The 26,173-nt window shown below is 37.7% G+C and overlaps 2 protein-coding genes across 2 annotated transcripts; both read right to left on the bottom strand.

Annotated features, from left to right (window-relative positions):
• Positions 1-397: 397 nt before the first annotated feature.
• On the bottom strand, positions 398-1,687 carry LOC149616692 (uncharacterized). Its single transcript, XM_089856195.1, has one exon. The coding sequence runs from the start codon at positions 1,685-1,687 to the stop codon at positions 398-400; it is 1,290 nt and encodes a 429-aa protein (XP_089712321.1).
• Positions 1,688-2,400: 713 nt separating this feature from the next.
• On the bottom strand, positions 2,401-26,053 carry LOC149616693 (centrosomal protein of 290 kDa-like). The gene is made up of 21 exons (XM_089856965.1): positions 25,831-26,053; positions 23,725-23,845; positions 23,336-23,662; positions 15,747-16,155; positions 13,982-14,416; positions 13,067-13,221; positions 12,814-13,000; positions 11,607-11,825; positions 11,192-11,306; positions 10,731-10,819; positions 10,263-10,391; positions 9,757-9,891; positions 8,171-8,299; positions 7,988-8,101; positions 7,821-7,904; positions 7,568-7,753; positions 6,556-6,729; positions 5,828-6,049; positions 4,952-5,044; positions 4,181-4,318; positions 2,401-3,086 (listed from the first exon to the last, which is right to left on the bottom strand). The coding sequence occupies exons 1-21, from the start codon at positions 25,886-25,888 to the stop codon at positions 2,991-2,993; spliced, it is 3,615 nt and encodes a 1,204-aa protein (XP_089713091.1). The 5' UTR covers positions 25,889-26,053; the 3' UTR covers positions 2,401-2,990.
• Between the last annotated feature and the right edge of the window lie 120 nt (positions 26,054-26,173).

Below are 26,173 nucleotides of genomic sequence, written 5' to 3' on the forward strand. Positions count from 1 at the left end.
ACAGGAAGTTCCGAAACCAGAAAAGAACAGGTCCCGAAACTCCAATACGTTCAAGCTTGTACAAGAGTCGCTTGTGGCACACCGAGTCAAAAGCCTTCGACCAGTCGAAGGAGACAACATGTACATCTGGAGGACCCCTCTCATCAAGGAAAGACGACCATTGGTGAAATGATTGTAAGAGTTGCTGCATGCACGATCGACCAGTCCTGAATCCAAACTGTGATGAAGGCAGCAGAGAGTTGTCTTCGAGGAATAAATTTAGTTTCTCGGCTATGATCGATTCAAGGACCTTCCCAACGACGGATGTAAGAGAAATAGGGCGGTAGTTTGTTATATCATTCCGTTTTCCAGAACCGTTAAAAACCGGGACCACATTGGCCAATTTCCATCCTGAGGGCTAGGACGATGTCTCCAGTGAGTAGTTAAAGAGTTTAGTCAGTGGACCAATAATCGCAGGAGCCATCAACTGCAATAGACGTGGTGTTATACCATCCGGACCGCAGGCGGAACCAGGTTTTAAGCGAGTCAAGGCACAGGCAACATCAGAGGAATCAACGCGATCGAAGGTGAATTGAAGTTCAGGCTGACGAAGGAGTGGTAAGGTCAGCTCCTGATCCGGAGGACGGAAGCTGTCATAAAAATAATTTCCGAAAGCAGCGGCGATGGCGCAAGGGCAAGACACCACCCCATTAGGTACCTCAAAGGACGAAGGCGGTGGTAAAAGAGATCTTGACCTCACAAAGCTCCAAAAGCGTTTAGGATACGTTGCCAGGGTATCGTGCAAGGTCCCAACGAACTTGTCATAAGCCTCACGTGTCGTCGAACGTAGAACATTACTGAACTGTCTATATTTATTCCAGTCTGAATCCTTATTGGACTTCCGGGCCTTATTATAAAGCGAGTTTTTTTTATGACTCTGATGAACGAGTTCTTTAGAGATCCAAGGCGAACGCTTTCTGCCCCGTATGGCAGTTGACTTGATGTTATCCCTTACAGTGGCCCAAAAAATATCTAACCAAAGTTCCCAGGTCTCATCAATGTTATAGCTAGGAGAGAAGGCCAAGTCAAAAGGGGCGTGACGAATCGTATTAAGAATGTCCTCCAAGACCAAATCTTTGTAGTTCAGGACCGAACGGTTAACGCGTTGGGTAAAGCGACGCGGCATCTTGAGAGCGCCAGTGACCGCAGAATGGTCGCAACCTGGCAGATTGGCAGTAGTGCAAGTCTCGTGCAGGAATCTTTCGTCGTTAATAAAAAGCAGGTCCAAAAAATTGTTGCCACGGGTGAGAGTGAGTACAGTTTGTTGAAGCCCAAGGCCAAGGACAGTGTCGCAAAACAACTGTTCATCCGCAGTTCCCGGAGCCAGATCCAACCATGATATGTGTACGTTAAAGTCTCCCATTAAAAGAAAAACGTCATGCGGCGGAAAGTGTTTCATGTAGGTGTCCAAAAAGTTCGCAAAGCGTAACCATATAAGCCAGTGAAGAATTCGGCGGACGATAGACGCAACCAAGAACAGCTGAGCTAGAGCCACAGGTAAAGGTCGCAAACACCGCTTCAATAGGAATCCCATCTTCAGAGGTCTGGAGTTCAGCAGGAAGCTCAATGCGAACCGGATGTAGAGTTTCATGCAAGGCCAGTAATACACCACCGCCGCGTGTAGGACGATCCTTCCTGAAAGTGACATATTCAGGGGGTAGTATCTCGGAATCCAGAACAGAAGGATCAAGCCATGTTTCCGTTAGACCGATGACATCATATTGAGATGAGTTCAGGAGAGACAGATCCTTAATCTTTGAGCGCAGGCTGCGAACATTGGCATGGAAGTAAGAAACATGTCTCGAGCGTCCAGAACCTATCTGATCGCCGCGTACATGTACTTCATAATCCCAACGATGAGAGTAAAGGCCAAAAAATGCTTTCTGCGAACGCTGTGACAGACATACAGACACGTCCAGTGTAATACCTCTCCGTGACGTCATCGTCACTCGGAGAGGTAATATAACAAGTCTCGAAATAGATCAGACCATAATAAACAATATTTAAATAACCCCAGCTTCTGATGCATTAGTATTTGTTAATACTTTTCAATGCAAGAAGACTCAAACAATTTTGAAGTGTCTGATATTGCATGTCACTTTGGAAGAATCGAAGTTGATGATTGCTCACAGATGAAGTCACAATGGTGGAAATTGAAAGTCACGTGGTTCTAACTGACTTTGAGGAAATAACCAAGAAAAGAAAACTTTATTTAGAATGGTTAAAAGATTTGAGCTAATCAGTCTAGTGCGATTTATATAACACCAAACTTCATTTAAAGAAACAAGTAATTATCTGAAAAAAAAAACAAAAAAAAAACTAGTGAACAGATAAACACTTATCAGAAATTACAAGCTAAAATAAAGAGTACACAAGATTTTCAAGTTTTTATTTGACATTTAGTTTGGAATCCCGTACAAATTTTGTTTTCTTGAAATCATCAATGAATTTTACCCCATGTAGTAATTTGAAACTGCTAACTGCTGCTATATTTGTATTACAAAAAATTATGATATTTGAGACCAGGCTACTAGTTTTATAACGGACGGAGTTGACACACGTGCAGGTGTCTTGACACACCAGTCCGATGACTAGACTATAGATACCATCATAAATTTATAAGATATGTTTCATAAGTATGATATTTCGTAATATTAGAGACTTACTAGGAGCTAGTTCGAGAACGACAAGAGAATTGACTACATTCGGTTAATTTTGCAGTCCATCTTACTATTTAGTCTGCATTACTAAACCTTTGACAGCGCCTCACCAGGCGTCGCTTTACCTCGAATCTATGACGTTTCACCTACGTCCCTTCATGACAAGCTCTCAGTAAACAGTGACAAACTTATGGAAAATATTTTAATAACTTATGATACAGTTGCTATTTTGGCAATATGAAAATGTAAAATAGTTTTTCGAGAGAATTATCTGACTAGTGAAGTAGGAGATCAGGTATCTTCTTTTAATTCGTTTATTCTTATTTGCACTCTCATTTCAGCATTTTCTCTTAATAGCGTCTCGTATATTGTGTCTCTTTCTTTAGTCTGAAAATGATAAATATTTAAGTCAGTAAAATATGAATTATGACTTAAATTAGAAAGTTTGCACAGATGGCCTAATGGAGCAAGGCATCAAATTAAGTTCATTTAAGAGTAACCAGGAATGTATGGAGGGGTTGGAATGGCTAAGGTCAAATCCTAATCGGCGTGAAATAATCTTGGAAACAACTGGCGTGGCTTAATTTACGCTAGTGACGTCATGGCCTGATGTAAAAATCGTATTTACCACTTAAATTATTTTCATTCATTCATTGGCTGCCAAAAAACTTGTTTGCTATAATTCTCCACCCTCTACCCTAGGTCCTCTGCCTAGGCTGAGAGAATCGAATACGAACGCGAACGGCGACGAATCAGCGCATTTAACTTTAAAAAATCTTAAAGGTCACTTCTGCCATGCCTTTTTTCAAGAGTCATGACATTTTTCGCCTTCGGTAGACAGCTAAACAGACGTAGGGGGAGGAGCTACACTTCTAAAAAAAAAAAGGACTCTCCTTATATTTCCACCATCAAGGGTACAACGAGAGCCCTCTTAGCCATTCCAGCCCCTCCATACATTCCTGAGTAACTTAAAGCAAGTCTGGGCTGTGGTTTAGTTTAAACAAATGCCACGATTTTCTCCCATAATCGAGGGGTGGAGATTAGCAAAGGCTAGTTATAATTCCAACCTCCTAGACGAGTTCTGATTGGTTCCTGCCTTTGGCAAGGTAAAATTGGTGTATAGAAGATTAGCGAGAATGTTAGGGGCTGCCACACGCTCAAATCGGACATGATTTAAATTACGCGTCGAGTCCAGATTGAGGGAAGTCTTTGTAACCCACGTGACGCAATTCATCCACTCGTAGGGTATGGTCATTTTTCAAATTTTAGGCGACGAGCGCCATCTAGCGTTCTAGATCGGTAATAAACGTTGCCGACGCTACCTTTAAACGGCGCCACCGGACTAATTGAGCATCTAGTGGCAAACAGAACCACAACCATAAAGATATGTTTGCATTTACAGCATTGGGCGATTGGATGTGTTAGCAAAACTCGACCAAAATCCTGGAACAATATTGGCCAAATGATTTAATAAAAAGTACCTTTATCAATTCCGGTTCATGATGTAAAAGCCTTCCTAGTAGTTCTTGATTTTCATTTTCCAGCTCCACATTTTTTTCTTTCAGGGCTTTGATTGCGTCTTCAGGATCCACCATTGAAAATTTTTCAAGAGATTCAATCTTAACGAAAAATGCAATTTAGTGTTAGACCACCTTGTCTTCTTAATTAAGATGGAACATCTGGTATGTGGTGGATTGGCAACTTTCAAGCCCTATCTAACATTTTTGGATGCTCACACCAGATAATCTGTCTTAACCCTATAGAGCTATTTCAATTCGGGGGGAAAGGAGGGATTTTGAGGCGGGGTTTCGCTAGTCCCCGCCTAGGCGCCGTATTGTGCGGGAAATTTAGCATAGATTTCTTCAGCGGCCCGCACGGAGGGAGGGTGAAAACCGGCTCCGTTTATTGGCAGGCCCAACTGTGACGTTTCCCCCCTTCAACTGATATAGCTCTATATCAAAGCACATGATAACACGATACCACGCCCCCCAACCCTTTGAAAAAGGTCTATTGAATATATGTGTTTTGCCGTTTTGTGACCCTGTCGAAACCTAGTAAATTGGTTGTAACACGATAATGTAGCACTAACATTTTATATTTTTGTAGACTATGCGTATACCAATAGACCTTTACAAAAAAAAACCATATATTGCCGGGAAAAAAGCAGAGACGAAAAACTTTGAGAAAGGAGTTTTAAAGAAAGGCTTGTATGGCACCTTCAGAAAAATGTACAATGACAAAAGATTTGTTACCTTGATTTTTAACTGAGCTATCTCCATCCTTAAACGTTCTTCTTTCTCCGCTTGCTCTTTTGTTACTGTGAATACCCGTTGATATTTATTCTTCTACAATAAAATATTTTCAATCACATTTCATTATATGGCGATATATTACATTAGAATGTTGTATTGAAAATAGGGAGTGGGCCAAGAGAAGAAAATCGGACCACTCTGGCCTCTCCCAATAAAGCCCTTTTTGGCGACTTAACTAGATGGGTCAAAAAGTTGAGTCAGCAAAAATTGGTCAGTGATAAATTTTTAATTTGGCGATTCAACTTGTCCCCAACCAGTCCGAGAAAACCAGTTCATTAATTGCTTGAACTAGTTTTTAATTTATTAATTTCAAATCTATAGGAAAATTAATGTGGGACCAGTCCGAGAAAACCAGTTTATTAATTGCTTGAACTAGTTTTTAAGTTTATTAATTTCAAATCTATAGGAAAACTAATGTGGGACCAGTCCAAGGGACCACTTTATTATTTTGGACGATATGGGGGTCACTGGTCCAAGGACTGGTTCAAAAACTCCTCATTTCCCACTGCTCCCAACTAGTTTAGTCAAAGAAAATATACGCTCCAGGAATGGAAGGTATGTCTCGGGGTTGGGTTGACAAGGAACTTCCGGTCTATGCAAGTTCGATGTAGCCGGAAATACCTCTGTCGACCGAGCCTGCCTTTGGAGCGTACTAGGAGGGGAGAGACAAAAATTTACACTAGAGGAAGCTACACTTTCCATTCCTGGGGCGTGTATCTTCTTTGGTTTAGTCAACTCAAGTTGACTCATCTAAATGAGTCAAAAAGTTGTATCGTCTGTAAAGGCCTTTAAGGCTCCCAAAGTTAATTCACTTACTAATTCTTCTAACTCTTTTTCTAGTCCAGAGATTTTTTCCTCGTACATCTTGGTAACTACGTAAGTTTTGTATTGTCGTGGAGGCATGGAATGTGGCGTTGGAATTTGTTGCTTTAAACTTTTGATTAGTTTCTCTTTTTCTTCAAGCGCCTCTAAAACTCGACGGTTTTGTTCCGTTAATGTTCTATTCCGCTTGGATAATTGGTCAATTTCACGTTGACACTAGATAAAATAATTGACAACTTTTTCAACCATTTTGTCTTGAAGAACTCCAGTTTTGGCTTGGCAAAGCTAGAGGCATTTGTGGGCGGGATTTATACGTGCATGTATAAATCCCGCCCACTAGCCTTTGCCAAGCCAAACCCGGAGTTCAGGAGGAAAGTCCCCTTGCAGGGGATCCACTGGCGCCGCGCTATGCTTTAAATAAAATACGCGAGTTAAATAATAAAAACTCTAGTCCTTTTTAATCTAATAAATAGATGAAATAAAAATCATAACGATGTTTCTGATTGCAAATAGGCAAGTAAAAGTTGTAATTAGTTCCGCTAGAGGCTCACAGATGGCGCTGTCACGTTTTGATAAACGTGCTTGATAAAAGCAATGTGTTTCGCGGTAAGCCGATTTGAATTGAAACTCTATCTATCTCATTGAGTTCAGGAGGAAAGTCAACTTGTAGGGAAACCACGTGACCCGCGCTTTGCTATGATGTTGTTATCAAATAAACATACCTTTTTAACTTCATGTTGAAGTTTCATATTTTCCGAGGCGATTTTATTAGTTTTGACATCAAGTAATCTATGTATGCTGGCACTACTCGCACATTTAGGGGTTGCGGTATTGTTGCTTTTATCAACATTGTTATCAAGTACATCACTCTGTGATTGATCCAGTATTTTTGGTTCCTGCATTTAAAAATGTTTCAAATTTAAATCAAGCTGATATGCTCAATGAATAAGTTTATGAGATATGTTCCATAAGTATAACACTGTTCATACTTCGTAATGCTAGAGACTTACAGCTCGAGCTAGTTCGAGAACGACAAGAGAATTGACTACACTCGGTTTTGCAGTCTATCTACCTACTTAGTCTGTACTAAGCCTTTGACAGCGTCTCACCAGAGTCTATGACGTTTCACCAATGTCACTTCATGACAAGCTCTCAGTAACCATAAGCGTGACAAACTAATTATGGTACATATTTTATAAACTAATGGTCTTAAGGATAACCCTTTAAATTTAAGTAATAAACTAAAGGACAATGCTATTTAAAGTTAAACAGGGCATCAGCGGGTGGGTAAAAATTATTTGAAATACGTCAGAAGCACGTGACCGAGGAGAGGCGTGGTTCAAAGAAGCTTAGTTCGTTTTACTTCGAAAACTACCACTTCATGGAATTGGCGCTGCAATCTTGCGAAAAACAAGGACTAGACTCCATGAGGAGTCTTTGTATCTTGGCATCAAGTGATGTCTGTGACGTATTTCAAATAATTTTTACCCACCCGCCGATGCCTTCTTTGCAATTCCTTTAAGGGGTCGTCCATAAAAAACTCTAATCAGAGCTTGAAAACTGTGCCCCTTGGTTCAAAATGTTTCACAAAAATTTCAACTCAAAATCGCCCATAGAAACCACTATACTTCTTCCTACTACCCAATTTTGGAACACCCCATATTGTTTAAGACGTGGACATACGGTCCAATCAAGACTGGGCTAGCGATAATTACATTAATGAAATTATTTTACTTTTATATTTGATTGTTCCCCATTTGAGAGCTGTTCAATTATGGCTTCTTTGTTCTTCAAATCTGATTTCAGAACATTGATTAAGCCTTCCAAGGTAGATATCTGCACCTTGTAACGAGGAACATCAATTTTCACTTGCTCCAATTCAACCTTAAGTTCAAAATTTTCCTCCGAGAGTTTCAATACCTGATGACAAAATCGAAATCAAAAATATGTTTTAGTTCTGAAATTAACAGTTAAGCAAAACCTTTACATGTTTTTGAAGATTATTGATTTTAACAGAGATGCTGACTGAAGGGTCATCATTGAAAATATCTCTAGTTGCTCGAGCCATAGTCTACAAAAAAATGGTTATATTTTAACATGAATTTAATAGTTAAAAGCAACAGTCGGCTAAGGTTTAGTTAACTCAATTCATACCTCTCTGGATACAGTATATTTCGCCAATTGCTTTTCTAGTTGATAAATTTTATCCACCAAAATTTGGTTTTTTGTTTTCAATTCTTCCAATTCATCCGGTTTTCTTCCGGCGGTCTAAGTAAAATATACTCATATTTGAAGTTCCAAAGATTTCTAAATTTAGCTTCATAACTTTTGTTTTACCTCTTGTTCAAGTTGCTGTATTTTTTTCTTTAGTTCTTCAACTTGTGCCAATTCTGGTGGATGTGCTTTAACCAACAATGCTTTTACTCTGTTCTCCAGAAGGGTTTTTTCCTTGTTCAATTTTATCAACTATAAAACATAAACATATAATCGTTTCAAGGGGGTTTCAGATCGTTGGACAAAGGACGATCTTCATGATAGAGCTAAGCATAGCGGGTGGGTAAAAAAGGAAAGGGGTTGGACAGCCCCTTTAAGGGCAAGTCACCATATAGATAATTTTCACTAAAGACGGTAGAACCCCCCCCCCCCGGAACCCCTCTTTCAACTTCCATTTATTGTCGAGCCGAGCACCCTGTCAGCTCAATTAGTCAAGTACCTATTCAAACTGAACTCCTAACCTACTCCTCCTACTCCTCCTACCTATGGGCTGGCAACACTACCTACCGGCAAAACGACCATGAGAGGAAACTATGTACACTATTCTTAGCTTAAAGCAAAGCGTGGGTCCAGTACGTGAATCCCCTACATGGTGATACTTACGAAATCTAGTTTTCGATGGGGACGACAGTAGGCATTTGTGGGCGGGATTTATAAGTGCACTTATAAATCCCGCCCACTAGCCTTCATCAAGCCAAAACTGGAGTTAGTAAGGAAAGTCACCGTGTAAGGGATCCACTGGACCCGCGCTTAGCTTTAACAAAATGACAACTTTGTAAGAGCTTATCACTAATGAAAACTAGATCGACACACCACCCTGGTGTGGGTGGTAGCATATTTTAGGTACCGAGGAGGTGAAAATTATTCTGAGGTAATGAGGCGTTTTCTCATATATATATATATATGCAAGAGCGTTTAAAAAGTATAAGTTTAATATATACAAGTTTGAACAAAAGTTATCTTACAAGTTAGAGAAGGAATATGTATCTATACCATGCATTTAGTTAAGCTCCAGATTAATACGCCCTCTAGTGCGCATTTTTCGACTAAAAAATAAGACCCATACAGAAGAATACGGTACTGTTCTTCAATAACACGTGAAACTTTAACACAACAAAAGCTGCTACCATAGCAACCAAATTGATTTTTGGGATATGGTATTCACTCAACCATTTAAAGCAAGTCTCGACTGTGGATTAATTTAAATCAATACCACTATAGATGCTCCCATAGTCGAGGGGTGGAGTTGATAGGCCCACCAACCTTAGTTAAGGCTAGCTTTAGCTCCGCCCTCGTGGAGCAATTTTAATTGGTTCCTGCCTTTGGCAAGTTAAATTTTGGTGTGTAGAAGATTAGTCGGATTTTAGGGACGAAAAAGTAGCTTTAATTAGACCGCAGAGCCTCCACGTGGAGAGTTTTAAGAACGCTCAAGATCAGAGCTCCACGTGGAGAGCTTTAAACACCCCATTCGCGCTTGTTTTCGAATTATTATTAGGCCTATTATTATTATTATAATTAAACCATATTGTATTGAACGTTATTAGAAATAATACGGAAAATTTTAGCGACAAACTATTCAATGCAAACTTCTCTAACCGCTTGAAATCACCATTAATGAAACAATTACAAAAGGTTAATTAATTTTTTACCTGATCTCGCAGTGTTTTGTTCGACTTCTCAAGTGATTCCACTTCATGTTCTTTCTCTTTCAGCTTACTTTTTAAACGCTCAGTAGTTTGTTGCCACTTCTTACTCTCTTCCCAACGAATAAGTTCTTCCCTTGACTACAAAAAGATACAAAATAAAACAAGAATGATGAATTTGCTACACTGCATGCTTATTTGAATTTATGGGAAGACACTGTTGATGGGGTACAGAGGTACTGTAATAGTTAAGCATTACAGTACTTATGCATGGGGTCGAAAACCGTAGACTGGCCCACTTCAAACCTTGCGTAAGTCTCCTTGACTACAAAACAAGAATGATCGATTTGCTACACTGCATATTTGGATTCATAATAGGACATCGTTGTTGGGGTACAGAGGCAACTGTACTATAATAGTTACTATTACAGTACTTAACGCATGCAGTGGAACTGACCCACATCAAATCCTGTGAAAGTCTAATTCGCAAGTAGTAAAAATATACTAATTACTTTTTGCGCTTTCTCATCCTCAACATAAGGCTTTTCCGGTGGTTCATGACGACGTATTAGTTCCTCTAAAAATCGAATCTGTTCCTTCAGCTCCGAAACCTCTTCAACACCATTTTCTTCAACCGGAGCCTGTAATGCATGTATTTCTTAACAAGTACATAACAACTCATGACCTCAGTCAATCATATTACACAATTTACACCTCTAATGGGCAGTTCACTCCTAATGCAACTTATTTAAGGCTCTTTCAGATGATCCAACTTTTTGACTTGACTCAGCTTGATGGGTCAACTCGAGTTGGATCGTGTGAATAGACGCTGGATGAGTTGAGTCACCAAAAAAGTTGGCTAGGAAAAATTGGATCAGTGATCCAATTTTGGGCAAGTTTATATAACTTTTTGACCCATCGAGCTGAGTCAAAAAGTTGGATCGTCTGAAAGAGCCTTTATAAGAACAGTTTCAACGTACATTTGAAGCAGGTGGTCGAGCTCTTTCCAGTCGCCTTTTCATATCTTCATTTTCTTTAAGGGTTTTCTCCAAAAAGTCGTCATTTTGATCTAAAAGAAACACGTACAATTTGCATTACTTTATTAGTCAATGACAGATTTTAAAGCAAAGCGCGGGTCCAGTGGATCCCCTACAAGTTGACTTTCCTTACGAGCTCCAGTTTTGACTTGGCGAAGGCAGGAGACATTTGTGGGCGGGATTTATAAGTGCACTTATAAATCCCGCCCACTAGCCTTCGCCAAGCTCAACCCGCTTGCTTTAAAGCAATGCTAGCTCCTGTGGCGCCCTTAACTTGCCGGCTAATTTTCTACAAACCAAATTTATCTTGCCAAAAGCAGTAACCAATTTGTATTAGCGGGCAGGTCAACTCCACATCAGTCCACAACACGCTGTTGAACTTCGTCGATTAAAAATATACTAACCCGAGTTCATTCGTAATGCATCCAGTTCAACAGTAAGTTCACTTATCCTTTCATCCCTTGAATTTATCTGCTTTTTCAAATTTTCTCGCACTTTTTCCAAATTGTGGATTTTATCCTGAAATTAAAAGTGATCATTATAGCCACTCCATAAGTTTATAAGATATGTTCCATAAGTATGACACTTCCTATACAGCCCTAATTCAGCTAGTTCTAGAACGACTTGATAATTGAATACACGCGGTTTTGCAGTCCTCCTATCTAATTAGTCGATACAAAGGCCTAGCAGCGTCTTAATTACCAGGCGTTGCTTTATGAGAATCTATGACGTTTCACCTACGATCAGCTCTCAGCAACCAGTGTCAAACTTATGTTACAACGAGTACACTTGTAATTAATCAATTGATTGAAATTTAACCTGATGTTCTTTATATTTTAAATCAGTTGAAGTTTGAGTTTCTTCGTCTTTTGTCTCAATTTTTGTGACAGTTTCCGGCTTGTCAAATTGTACTTGATTGATTGATTGTATTGATCTATCAGGCTGACTTAGAGATTCGTGTGTATCCGCCTGTTTAATTGATGTCCTTCTCATAGACTGCATTTCAGATCTCAATTTCCCAATTGCGTTGATTAGTTCCTGGGATATTAAGCAAAATCAAAAGCACAGTATTTATGATCTTGATTTAGTATTTTTCATTCTTAATAGGATATTTTTAACTATTGTCTTGATACAAATGACACTTTGAAAATTTTCACTCGAATTAACCTTCGAGGGATTGATCATTCTGAGCAGAGCCTACATAGCGTAGGCTCCGTTCTGTACAATTACTGTACACGTTGCTAGAATATTGAATTACGTTACGGTAATCTCACCCTATTCTCGGCGTAATCTAGAAATAATCGCGCCACAATCTAGGCGTTATCTCGAAATAATCGCGCATTATCTCGCCTTAATCCCAACGTAATCTCGAAATATTTTCGGAGTAATCTCGCCAATGAGATAGAATATATGTTTTAAACCTAGAGTCACAACGTGGGATCTCGAGATCGGCGTTTTGCGATACACTATCTGTCGAGCATGAATCTTTATCAAATACGGGTGGCGCCACCCTAAGAACTTTTTTATTACAGTCTGCTGCTATAATCTGCGTAACAAGCTGTCAAGATAGTTTTTTAAACGTGTTAAGTAAAATACGCGATTTAAATAATAAAAACTTTTATTCCTTTTTAGTCTAATAAATAGATGAAATAAAAATCATAACGATGTTTCTGATTGCAAATAAGCAAGTAAAAGTTGTAATTAGTTCCGCTAGAGGCTCACAGATGGCGCTGTCACGTCTTGATAAACGTGCTTAACAAAAGCAATGTGTTTCTCGGCGGAATCTGGACATAATCATGCCTTAATCTTGGCGTTACATCGCTTTTATTCTGTGAGTAACCCGTGTAATCCCACTTTAAGTAGTCGGTGTACAGCGACCACCATTTCAATTCTGGAGACTCATAGAGACCGACCTCATAAAGGTTTCCATACCTATGTCACCTTTCATTAAGAGTGCAAACCCACGTCGTTTATATGAAGCGTATGAGTACTGTACATTATCAAATCAAATATTACAAGTCCTTACATTCAATTGTTTTTCCTTGCCATAAATCTGATTTTTAAGGTCTTTCAGTATGAGTTTCAGTTGAATAACTTGAGCCGGCTGATTGCCAATTTGTTCCTCGAAATTTCGATTCAGAACTTGAACCATCTGTTGGTGCCTCTTTACTTCTTCCACACCTTGCAGCCTTAAATACAGCTCTTGCTTAGTTCTAAAAAAAATTAAAGCATAAAGAGTGCATATAAGATTCTGAAAGAATATTAAGATCAAGACATACCTCTCCTGTTCTTCCTCAAGTTTTTCCGTTAAATTGTTAGCTTTGATTTTCCACTCTACTGTTTCTTGTTGAGCTACGTTTAATTGTTTCATGAAACTAGATAGTTTTGTCTGATTGATATCCATTGATTCTTCAAGCTCTGTTACTTTCGAAAGCTAAGGAAGATAGAAGATGGAAAATATCTTGTAAATTTATGCTATTGTCAAATAGTGTAAAAAAACCGGAGCCTCCGAGATGATCTAGGCCCGTGCGTGTCAATTTTTATGTGGGGAAATATCCAGTTTCATAGAAGAATTATTGTCACCCAATATGTGTACTAGATGGCGCTTTTATTGCAGTTGCGAAAGGGGTTTTCCATAAATTGTCGTTGATATTTTAGGGGCCAATTATAAACATTTTATGAAAGAGAAAGGTTTCACCCTTAAATTAACATAATGGTTTTAGGGGCTATTTATTTTTTATTGAATCCTTTGGTTAGATTGTGTGGACAACAATATTAATTATGAGATTTTAACATTGTTTTTTTTTAGTAAAACAAAACTTCTTGAAGTTGCTAATTCACAGTTTTTTTATACCATAAGAGGAATTTTTTACTCCTTCGTAACCTTTCATTTTTTTAACCTTAGCTTTTTTATCGTTTACTTCTTTGGCATATGATTGTTTAATAAAGGTCTTCGGAAATTTTCTAAAACATTTTTTTACTATCCGCGACCTCGGTTTCACTGCTCTATGTCTATGCCTTGCCCTAATATTGTAGCAGTCGGCGGGGTCACGAGGCTGAACTTATCTTTATTTTACGATACTAAAAGCGCCCCCAAGTGAGAAAACACGGCAAACTAAATTAGTTAAAAAAATATTCTCGCTTCGCGATCATCTCGGAGGCTCCGAAAAAAAAAAACCATGAAAATTCCTCACTAGACTAGAGTTTAGTTCCTGCATCAGCAATTTTTTATCATCAGCATCCGAGGCACTTTTGGTTTTGGAAAGAACGTAATCTCTCTGCGCACTTTGAAGTTTACTCTGCAGTTCCAACAATTCTCGTTCATAATGCAGCTTTTGCGATACCGTATCATCTTTCAGTTTATTGAGAAGTTCTTGGTAACGCGTAATACTTTCCTCTTTTTGGTTCAAGCGAGCCTGCAAACAATCTATGGTAGTTTGGGCGACACTCAGATTCTGCTTCGCTTCGAAATAGTCCACCAGTTGAACTTCGGGGCTCTGCGATGTTTGCGATGAAGGCGCTGTGTTCAGACTAGTTGGCATTCGGGCTATTAAGTCATTTAAGGCTTCTTCCCTCGATTTCAATGCATCTTCAGCTTCTTTAAGACGTCTTTCTAGATTAGATACAGTCTGCGCAAACAAACAGACAATTAGAAATAGTATATCAAGAAGAGAAATAAGCTTAAAGGAAAAGTTCAGGTAACATAACATTATACCTTAAAAGATCACCTTTTCTAAAGATAAAAGGAAAAATAAAACCAAATAATCTCTTTTTACAAAATAAATAGCATTTAATTAGTCTTAAAAACGTGGACTACTGCGACCGGTCTGCCGACATTGAATTAGTCGCGTCTGCTAAAACGAACCACTATGAGAATTCAACCAATCCCGTAATGGTAAGGGGTTCTGGCTAGCAGAAACCACTAAAACAATGGCGGAAGGCGCAGTAGTCCTCGTTTTTAAGACTAATTAAATTCCAATTATTTTGTAATAAGAGATAATTTTATTCTTTTAAATCCTTTTCCTTAAATATTTAGAAAAAGGTCGTTCTTTTAAGGTTCGATTTAGCAGACGCCACTAAACCAATGGCGGCATGCGCAGTAGTCCTCGTTTTTAAGACTAATTAAATTCCAATTATTTTGTAATAAGAGATCATTTTATTCTTTTAAATCCTTTTCCTTTAAAATTTAGAAAAAGGCCGTTCTTTTATGGTTTGATTTAGCAGTAGTCCCCGTTTTGAGACAAATTAAATGCTAATTATTTTATAATATGGGATCATTTATTTTTTCAGGGATGTGAGGGTACCCGAGTCCCAATTTTAAGCCTTTGCCAATACCCGCCGAGTCTGACAGAATCCCCAGGGCTCCAGTTCATGACGTTACCGAGCATGTTTCAATACTTCTGCCTTTCATGATTAAATAATTTAATTAATAACAAGTTAATAATTAATATTGGTTAATGATTTACACTATAATTAAATAATGGCTCAGCTTTGAAATCTAGCTTTTAATTGGATGGTAAGGAAAAACAAAGACCCGAATTGGACCCGAAAGCAAATATTGGGGATTTTGCAGGACCCGAGGACCCGACGGGTAATTGAAAACTGGACCCGATACCCGCGGGTAAAATTTTCTATTACCCGAAGTTTACCCGACACCCAAAAATCTGGACCCGCACAGCCCTGATTTTTTTTTAAATGTTTCCTTTTATATTTATCCAAAATTCCGTTCTTTAAGGGATAATGTTATGCTACCTGAGCTTTTCCTTTAAAAATTAAAGCTCCTGTGGCGCCCCAACATGCTGGCTATAATAATCTACACAATAATTTTATCTTGCCAAAGGCAGGAACCAATCACAAGCTTAGCAGGATGGTAAACTCCACCCCTTGACAATGGGAGCATCTAGTGGATTAATTTTAAACTAAACCACAGCCAAGGCTTAATTGCTTTAATAAACATACCTCTCTAAGTGCTCGAACTTCACTCGCAGAGACTGATGATTCTAATGCTTCACTTAAAACGGAGTCTTCTTCTAATGGCAGATCATTCAAAGCTTGTTGCTCGTGAATTGAATCTCCATTGAGGCTTTCTTCAATTTGAACTAATTCTTCTTGAGGTTCTCTAGCTTCACTTCGAGTAGAAACGCTTTGAAGCCTATTTGAAGAGAGCCCTCCTAAAAAGTCTAAATTCCTAGCATCAATTTCCAATTCTTGCTCTCTAAGTTGAGACTCAAGTCTGAGGTTTTGTTCTTCCAATCGAAGGATTTTTGCTTCCAATCTATTTACAAGCTCTTTTAAAGTATCACTTTGACTGGAATATCTTTCAGCGAGTCGTTTCGAGTGAATTTCTCTCATCTGAACCACTTCAATCCTGAAAATTAATCGCATTAATTTGCAGGGTTGGTACGGAACCTGGATTTATAATTGAAAAAAAAAAGGAGAAGAAAACCCGAGGGGTCCGACATTTACACGAAATCCCGTACGCTTCTGGCAAAATCGCAAAATCTTTCAAACAAAATCACGAAGTTACGAAATCAAAGATGAAGTTACGAAATCAAAGATGAAGTTTCGAAATCTTTGGCGAAATCGTGAAATCAAGAAGAGATCACGAAATCTTTGGTGGAATAGCGAAATCGACGAAGAAATCACGAAATCTTTGGTGGAATAGCGATATCGACGAAGAAATCACGAAATCTTTGGTGGAATAGCGAAATCGATGAAGAAATCACGAAATCTTTGGTGAAATCGCGAAATCGATGAAGAAATCACGAAATCGATGAAGAAATCACGAAATCTTTGGTGATACCCTAGTGGAAAAAATGATTGGAAACCAATTGGGAAAACGCAGTTCAGAAACCAATTGGGAACCAATAGGAAACCAATAGTGTTTTCGTCACATTTCCGATAGGATATACCAATTACTGACCGATAAGATTGACCAATTACCGACCGATAAGATTGACCAATTACCGACCGATAAGATTGACCAATTACCGACCGATAAGATTGACCAATTACCGACCGATAAGATTGACCAATTACCGACCGATAAGATTGACCAATTACCGACCGATAAGATTGACCAATTACCGACCGATAAGATTGACCAATTACCGACCGATAAGATTTACCAATTACCGACCCATTAGAATGACCAATTACCGACCCATAAGACTGACCAATTACCGACCCATAAGACTGACCAATTACCGACCCATAAGACTGACCAATTACCGACCCATTAGAATGACCAATTACCGACCCATAAGACTGACCAATTACCGACCCATAAGACTGACCAATTACCGACCCATAAGACTGACCAATTACCGACCCATAAGACTGACCAATTACCGACCCATAAGACTGACCAATTACCGACCCATAGGCTCACAAAGAACATATGAAAATTAATTAATAATATGGCGAACAAACTAATTACCACAGGCTCCACAATACTAATAAAACCTTCACAATTGAAATATTTTATTTTAAAAAGGAATTTTTTTTTTTTTTTGGTTTTTTCAATTTGGCGCGGCAATAATTTTTTTTCGCAAATCGGAAATTTTTTTGGGTCAGGGCGTGGTTCACTGCCTTAGCCGCCATCTCCTGGGCAGACTGATCTTTCCCCTTTTTCTTGGCGTAGTAGCGAACACTACCTGCAATAATAACAGTTACTATTGTATGATTGATACAAATTTTTAAGCTTTCATTTTTTTAAACTTACTCTTAATAGCCGAAACCTTTTGTGGAGTAAGAGATGGCCTCGCTTCTAACGCCTTAGTTTTTTTTGAACCTATTTGACGATGTTCCTGTCAAGCTTCTATAATGAAACTCCCCGTTAGATTTATTTGGAACACTTAGGATTGTGCAAAAGAGTTCAATTCATTTACACCTTATAACACTTTGTACATTCTGACATTTCAATATGAATTTGTGAGAAACTGAGAATGACACAAAAGCCTCCCAAAAAAAGCACACACACACCCACACCCACACTTGAAACATTAACATTAAAAATATGGCACAAGCAAAATGGTTTCAATCCACTTTTTTAATCTACAGAGTTTTTGAAAAACTATATGTTAAAGGGAGGGTAAGCGCGTTATGTAGGGGTGGAGCCTTTAATAAGCTTCTCTCTTGCATTTTGATGGAAGATAAAATTCAGAGAGAAGCTTACTATTTTTGACTTGTATATGGATTTAAAAAACAAGTAATTTGATCTAAACAGATCCATGATAATTATGATGTGGAACTCATAATTTTTCCAAAGACCTATTCGCTTTTAAGAATTTAAGAGAAAAAATATCATACTTTTACTGCGCATCTCCTCGTCATCACTAGACATATCATCTGGTAACAATTTAAGAGTTAATTTATTAGAAATTGAGACTATATAGGGAAGTCTACTCTTGTGTGTTAGAAGAAACTTACCGTAATTTACTCTCACTAACCCACCACAGGGCTCCCAGCGCTTAGTGCACAAAAAATAATAGGTATTATAGGTCTAAAAGGCTAAAATTATAGGATATATATAGGTCCAAAAATCATCAATTTATAGGTTCAAACTTATGTTATGTAAATTTTATACGTTTAAAATTACGAATTATTGGAGTTTTACAGGAAGTATATTATATATTCGAGAGTAGACTACTTTTAAACATATTTATAAAAATATGATCATTATTTAATTTACTTGCGACTAGTAGTTAATAGTGTAGCAACTAAACTATTTACCATGCATTACTTTGGACTAATTCAGGGTTACCACGAAATTTTCAGATTCAAATTCCCTAACTTTTTCAGGTTTTGTCGGACTTTTATTACGATTTTCCCTGACATGTTTAGGCCCATCAACTGTCATTATTCTAACTAGGGCCGTGCAGACTATTCGTTACTATTTGGTCGGACCAAATAATTTGGTCAAAATTGACGTTTACTATTCGCACCGACGAATCGAATAATAATTTTCAAAATTCTAGAATACCAAATAATGAGCTTCGAAAAACCGACTATTCTATAGCGGATAAAACAATTTGAAAGTAAATGTTTTTAACAGTCTATTGACCAAATTATTTGGTATTCGCAACCAGTTTTTGAATTTTTCTGTTGATTTTGTGAATTTGAGGGCGCTGTCATAGAGATAGAAACATAAATGTGAGGCTCCTATCCCTATGGGCTCTGTGATAGTGTCCGCTGGACCGTGGCCTCGTAGATGACGCGACTCGGCAGACACAGCCTTAAAATTCTGACTTGGCTACTGTTAAATATTACCCGCGTTCACCAAGTCGCGTGATCAAGGAGGCTATAGATGGAATCAGCCACTCAGTCTTTAGAAGTTCATGAAAATGGATAAATCATTAAAGGTTTTAACTTAACCTTTTATGAACTTCTCGCTGCGGAGCTAACTATATTGAACTTCCTAATAATATGTCACTATAGTATACCTATTAAAAAATATAGTATCATGGAAGAGGTCATGCATTGCAAAGCGAGTAGGGATATATTGACAACTAACCTAATTTTGATTAAAATAAAACCTTTGATTCGTTCAAAAATAAGTTTTCAGCCATTCAAAAGTACCTTTCCGTGTCCCATTATTTATAAATTTGAAATTTGGTATAATAGTTTTATAGAAATTTAAATTTGGTCGAATTTTTGAACTTCACACTATTTGGTCAAATTATTTGGTCATTTTCCTATTCCGAGCCGAGAGATGGCTCCCAAAAACACTGCTATTTGGTATTCGACGAATACCTTAAAAAGTACTATTCGCACAGCCCTATAAATAACTAAACTAGAGCGTTTAAATCGCCGTAGAGCATTTAAATCGCCTTCTTGAATATATAACTTAAAACCTCTCGGAGCGAGCTCCGCGATTTTTGTGTCTGGTCAAACATAATCTCGCCAAAATATAGGTATTATAGGATAAATTTACGAATTATAGGTTTTTATAGGACCATCTCAGAATTATAGGTATTTATAGGTATTATAGGTACTCTGGGAGCCTTGCCACCATCTCTCATCATCCCTTGGGGCTCATGATCTCTTATGCCTTTGACTATCTCTTGAGGTTCATTATCACTAATCATCGTTTTACGTTCATCACTAATCATCGTCAATATAACTTATCAAAAATGTCTCGTTCATTTATAATCATTTATAATGAATACGTTTCTAAAGGATATCCACCACTTTTCTAAAGGTAAAAACTACTTTTATGTCGTTTTAGAGATTCTAAAAATTCAAACTCTGAAAACAAGGGCCAAGGCTTAGCGAGTACTTTAGAAGCTTCAAAAACGTGATAAAGTTGTTCTTACCATTAGAAAATTGCTGAATATCCTTTAGAAACCTATTTGGAGCAAGATTTAATCGGATTTCATGAATTAATTCCAATAATAACGCTGAAATTGAGTCGAGTTGAGTTTATCGAGCGTTGTAGCGGGCTAAACCTTGACCAGAGAAACGAGCATGGCCATGGAGGAAGGATACGAGCTATGGGCTCTATAGGAGAGCCTGGAGGGGCCAACTAATAGGCGCGCGAGAAGCCAAAAAGGGTCACGGTGGCGCCGCCAGACGGCGAGTAAAGTAACTAAAGTTTTAATAAAAATTCAAAACCATGTCAAGAACAACAAATCGAAACATGTGGTTAATAATTGATTGCATCGCTCCTAACTCCAAAAATAAAAAAGGAAATGCTAGAGATTTGTCTTTTTTCCGATTTCCCAAAAATACCTGTTTTTTCACACGTTATAGAGCCATAATTTGTTTGAACTTTAGTTACTTTACTCGCCGTCTGGCGGCGCCACCGTGACCCTTTTTGGCTTCTCGCGCGCCTACTAGTTGGCCTCTCCTATAGAGTCCAATAGAGTTCCCTGTTGGAAACCAATTGGAAATGAAAAGGACTTTAATTTGAAAACATGACCAATACATGTCCAATAGAGTTCCCTATTGGAAACCTATTGGGAATTAAAAGGAACTTAATTTGAAAACATGACCAATACATGTCCAATAGAGTTCCCTATTGGAAACCTATTGGGAATTAAAAGGAACTTAATTTGAAAACATGACCAATACATGTCCAATAGAGTTCCCTATTGGGAATTAAAAGGAACTTAATTTGAAAACATGACCAATACATGTCCAATAGAGTTCCCTATTGGAAACCTATTGGGAATTAAAAGGAACTTAATTTGAAAACATGACCAATACATGTCCAATAGAGTTCCCTATTGGAAACCTATTGGGAATTAAAAGGAACTTAATTTGAAAACATGACCAATACATGTCCAATAGAGTTCCCTATTGGAAACCTATTGGGAATTAAAAGGAACTTAATTTGAAAACATGACCAATACATGTCCAATAGAGTTCCCTATTGGAAACCTATTGGGAATTAAAAGGAACTTAATTTGAAAACATGACCAATACATGTCCAATAGAGTTCCCTATTGGAAACCTATTGGGAATTAAAAGGACCTTAATTTGCAAAAATGACCAATACATGTCCAATAGAGTTCCCTATTGGAAACCTATTGGATATGTAATGGTCTTGAAATGGCAAGAAACCCCAATTCATTCCCAATAGAATTTCCAATCGGATGGTTATCGGAATGAAATGGACTTCTATTGGCAGATCATTTCCTATAGGTCGCCAATAGAAATCTTCAAACACCAATAGGATCGAATTTGTCACCGATTGGTTTCCAATCATTTTTTCCACGAAATCTTTGGTGAAATCGCGAAATCGACGAAGAAATCACGAAATCTTTGGTGAGATCGCGAAATCGACGAAGAAATCACGAAATCATTGGCGAAATCGCGAAATTATTAGCAAAATCGCGAAATCAACAAAGAAATTTTTGGCAAAATCCCGAAATCAAAGAAAAAATCTTTGGCTAAATAAAAAAGGAAATCCCGAAATCTTTCTCGAAATCACGAAATCTTTCTCGAAATCACGAAATCTTTCTCGAAATCACGAAATCTTTCTCGAAATCACGAAATCTTTCTCGAAATCACGAAATCTTTCTCGAAATCACGAAATCTTTCTCGAAATCACGAAATCTTTCTCGAAATCACGAAATCTTTCTCGAAATCACGAAATCTTTCTCGAAATCACGAAATCTTTCTCGAAATCACGAAATCTTTCTCGAAATCACGAAATCTTTCTCGAAATCACGAAATCTTTCTCGAAATCACGAAATCTTTCTCGAAATCACGAAATCTTTCTCGAAATCACGAAATCTTTCTCGAAATCACGAAATCTTTCTCGAAATCACGAAATCTTTCTCGAAATCACGAAATCTTTCTCGAAACCACGAAAACTTTCTCGAAATCACGAAAACTTTCTCGAAATCACGAAAACTTTCTCGAAATCACGAAAACTTTCTCGAAATCACGAAAACTTTCTCGAAATCACGAAAACTTTCTCGAAATCACGAAAACTTTCTCGAAATCACGAAAACTTTCTCGAAATCACGAAAACTTTCTCGAAATCACGAAAACTTTCTCGAAATCACGAAAACTTTCTCGAAATCACGAAAACTTTCTCGAAATCACGAAAACTTTCTCGAAATCACGAAAACTTTCTCGAAATCACGAAAACTTTTTCGAAATCACGAAAACTTTTTCGAAATCACGAAAACTTTTTCGAAATCACGAAAACTTTTTCGAAATCACGAAAACTTTTTCGAAATCACGAAAACTTTTTCGAAATCACGAAAACTTTTTCGAAATCACGAAAACTTTTTCGAAATCACGAAATCTTTCTCGAAATCACGAAATCTTTCTCGAAATCACGAAATCTTTCTCGAAATCACGAAATCTTTCTCGAAATCACGAAATCTTTCTCGAAATCACGAAATCTTTCTCGAAATCACGAAATCTTTCTCGAAATCACGAAATCTTTCTCGAAATCACGAAATCTTTCTCGAAATCACGAAATCTTTCTCGAAATCACGAAAACTTTCTCGAAATCACGAAAACTTTCTCGAAATCACGAAAACTTTCTCGAAATCACGAAAACTTTCTCGAAATCACGAAAACTTTCTCGAAATCACGAAAACTTTCTCGAAATCACGAAAACTTTTTCGAAATCACGAAAACTTTCTCGAAATCACGAAAACTTTCTCGAAATCACGAAATCTTTTTCGAAATCACGAAAACTTTCTCGAAATCACGAAAACTTTTTCGAAATCACGAAAACTTTCTCGAAATCACGAAATCTTTCTCGAAATCACGAAAACTTTCTCGAAATCACGAAAACTTTTTCGAAATCACGAAAACTTTTTCGAAATCACGAAAACTTTTTCGAAATCACGAAAACTTTCTCGAAATCACGAAAACTTTCTCGAAATCACGAAAACTTTTTCGAAATCACGAAAACTTTCTCGAAATCACGAAAACTTTTTCGAAATCTCTGAAAACTTTCTCGAAATCACGAAAACTATTTCGAAATCACGAAAACTTTCTCGAAATCACGAAATCATTGGCAAAATTGCTTAATCCCGTAGGCTTTTTTGGGAATGTCGGACCCCTCGATAAAACCATACCTTTTATGCCAATCCATAATCTTTTCAACTGAAGACCCGGATTTCAGTGTCTGTATCAACTCCTTAGCAGATTGAAGTTTTACGCTTAGCTTCATTTTATCCTCGTCAATCTTGGAATTTTCCTCTTTAACTTTTTCCAATTCTTTTCGCAAATTATTTCTCTCATTATTGAGATTTTTAACTTCCTTCATCAACTCCTCTTGTTTAACAATAGGAATTGACGATGAAAATTGCCGTCGCAGTTCGAAAAGTATTCTAGTCAGGAGCTGTATTTTGCTTCTAGCTTGGCTATGAATATTGTAGACTTCGTCTTCTTTGTCAACACACCTAATTTTTAATAATGTTGCATTAATACAAGCAATTAAAGCATTATATTATGTAGTATATACTTTTTCTGGAGGTTTTGGTTCCGTTTTTCACTTTGATCCAATTTTTGTTTGACAGCGTTTAGTTCTTGTTGTAGTTTGGTTTCACCAAGTTGAAAACCTATGATTTGTCTGTGCAAATTACCTGTAGAAAATATTAATAAAATTTATTAATTTTTAATGAAAATCGCCTACTAGAGTGTTTGTGTGTGCACTTTTGGCCTTATTTAGACCTAGGGGGTGATCACTTTAAATGTACACCGAATATGTAATCTATGATTACGCGAAGATTATTCGGCTTACACCATGAATACGCAAATTACACTACGCGGAACGCACCGATTACGCGGTTTACATCAAGAGTACACAAAGTCCGTTTAGAATACCTAATTCTGTTTAAAACGCGCCGAGTCCGTTTTGAATACGAAGGGTATGTTCAGATTGCACCGATTATGTCGAGTTGCTTTTAGAACCAGGCGCGTAGAAAACGTTTCGAATTCAGGGGGGGGGGGGTACAGTCTAAATATGGATTTGGGCGCCCCCTCCCCAAAGACAAGAAAAATGTCGAAAAATACATCGTACTTTAACTACAGTGAAATGTGTAATTTTGAATTATCATGATTTTCCACAAACCGGTGTCCGATAGATTTTTGGAAAATTTTCTGTACAAGAAATTTTTATCAATCTTATCATTAATATCGCTAAATGATTTAATCTTTTTTGTGATGTTGTTGCCCGTAAGTCAGGGCACCAACTCGTTAAGAGACTTTTTTAATAGGAAAAATTGTATTCCTTCGCAAAATTATAGTATTTTATAGAACCGGATTCATCAAATTATAGGATTATATAGCACTCATAAATGATAAGGCCTATAGTGTGGATAATTTTATTTTAGAGAGAAGACACACATTCAGATTTACTTGGAAAAAACGGCCAATAATTAAAAAAACAATAAGCAAAACGAGACTAAAAAGTGACAAACCGAATCAGGCTAATTTAGATCAGGTAGGAGAGAGGTTTCCTATTTCCATAATTCTTTATATAAGTAAAGATATTTTAATAGCCTGTGTTTTAATTGAGCCTTATCTGTGAGATTAGACATTTCAGATGAAAGGCCTTAGGCGAAATTCAATTGGAGCGCAGCTCATAACTCAAAATAATTGCTGTCATTTCAAATAAACCCCCGCAAAAGCTATTTAAATATAATTTTGATAAAATTGACGGTAAAACTCTTCCGCGATTTTTTGATCTGACCAAATGAGATCTCTCTAATTCTGCTTTTAAAACGACTTAAAGTTGGGATTGTAAATAATTACTTTAAAATCCCAAAAATATAGGACATTTTAGGATGATTTGTGAAATTATAGGATGAAATAGGATACTTTCTAAGATATAGGATTTATAGGACCTCTGTGGGGCCCTGCTGTAAGAACCTTTTTAAAAGCTTCAATAGAGTAATGGCAGCCCTCTACCTTCGACTGTATTAAGCTCTAAGGGAAAATAACATGGGGTGCCATTAGTCTATATAGACTCTACTTTCTGCTGAAGCGGCATGCACAACAAGAAGCAGACGAATTAAGTTGTAAACTTCTGGAAAAAAGACTGGGTTTCGTCGTGCAACTTTCTTGCTGCCATTGCCTTTAAAGCAGGTTTTCTCCGAGTTCGCTTTATTTTCACAATAAACCATTTCGGTATTCATCTCTGCGCAGGCGCGAACGGTCTTCAACGCCCCAAATTTGCGTAGCTGTCTTTGATAAGTTGAATAAGCTCTCAAGCTTTTTATGCCTTACCAAAGATGGGCTCTTAGCTCCACCACTACGATGGTGAACGGCGCGTAATACCGAAATGGTCTACTCTATCACCTCTTTTTTACTTAGTATCATTTTGGCGCCCTTTGACTATAAATTCTGCGCCCTTTCTGGCCTATCTAGGCGCCCTAGCAAAATTTTAGGGGGGTACAATGTACCCTTGTACACACCCCCGTTCCTACGCCACTGTTTAGAACGCGTCGAGTAGCATTATTGCCCTAGCACGTTTACACTATGCCGAGTGCGGGTTTTAAAGACAATGCACCATTTCGCGCATAGAGCCGACAAATGAAGATTGGTCAGCCCCTTGCTGAAGACTTACCAGATGATAGCTTCTCGTCACTAGAGGCTTGCATATCCAGGAGTAAATTCCTTGTCATTTCCAGTTCTTTTTCGGTAACTTCCCTGAATCTTTCAACTGTTTGTATTTGATACTTTGCAGATTCCAAAGCTGCCTTATAGCGATCAGCGTCTTCTCTTAACCTCAATTCTTTGCATTCTAACTCGCTCACTTTTGCGTTCAAGGCGTTGTATATTTCATTACTGACACATAATGTAAAATAGAATAATGCGCGTTTGTAGTCACCATTTAAAATGAGGGGAAAACGCGTATAATTTTTATATATGAATACAAGTACCAAGAATTTCAATTACAATAGGTACTG

Source organism: Phalangium opilio, unplaced genomic scaffold (genome assembly GCF_054372755.1).
Source record: "Phalangium opilio isolate 3A_F unplaced genomic scaffold, DU_Popi_V2 ptg000217l_1, whole genome shotgun sequence".
NCBI lineage: Eukaryota > Metazoa > Arthropoda > Arachnida > Opiliones > Phalangiidae > Phalangium > Phalangium opilio.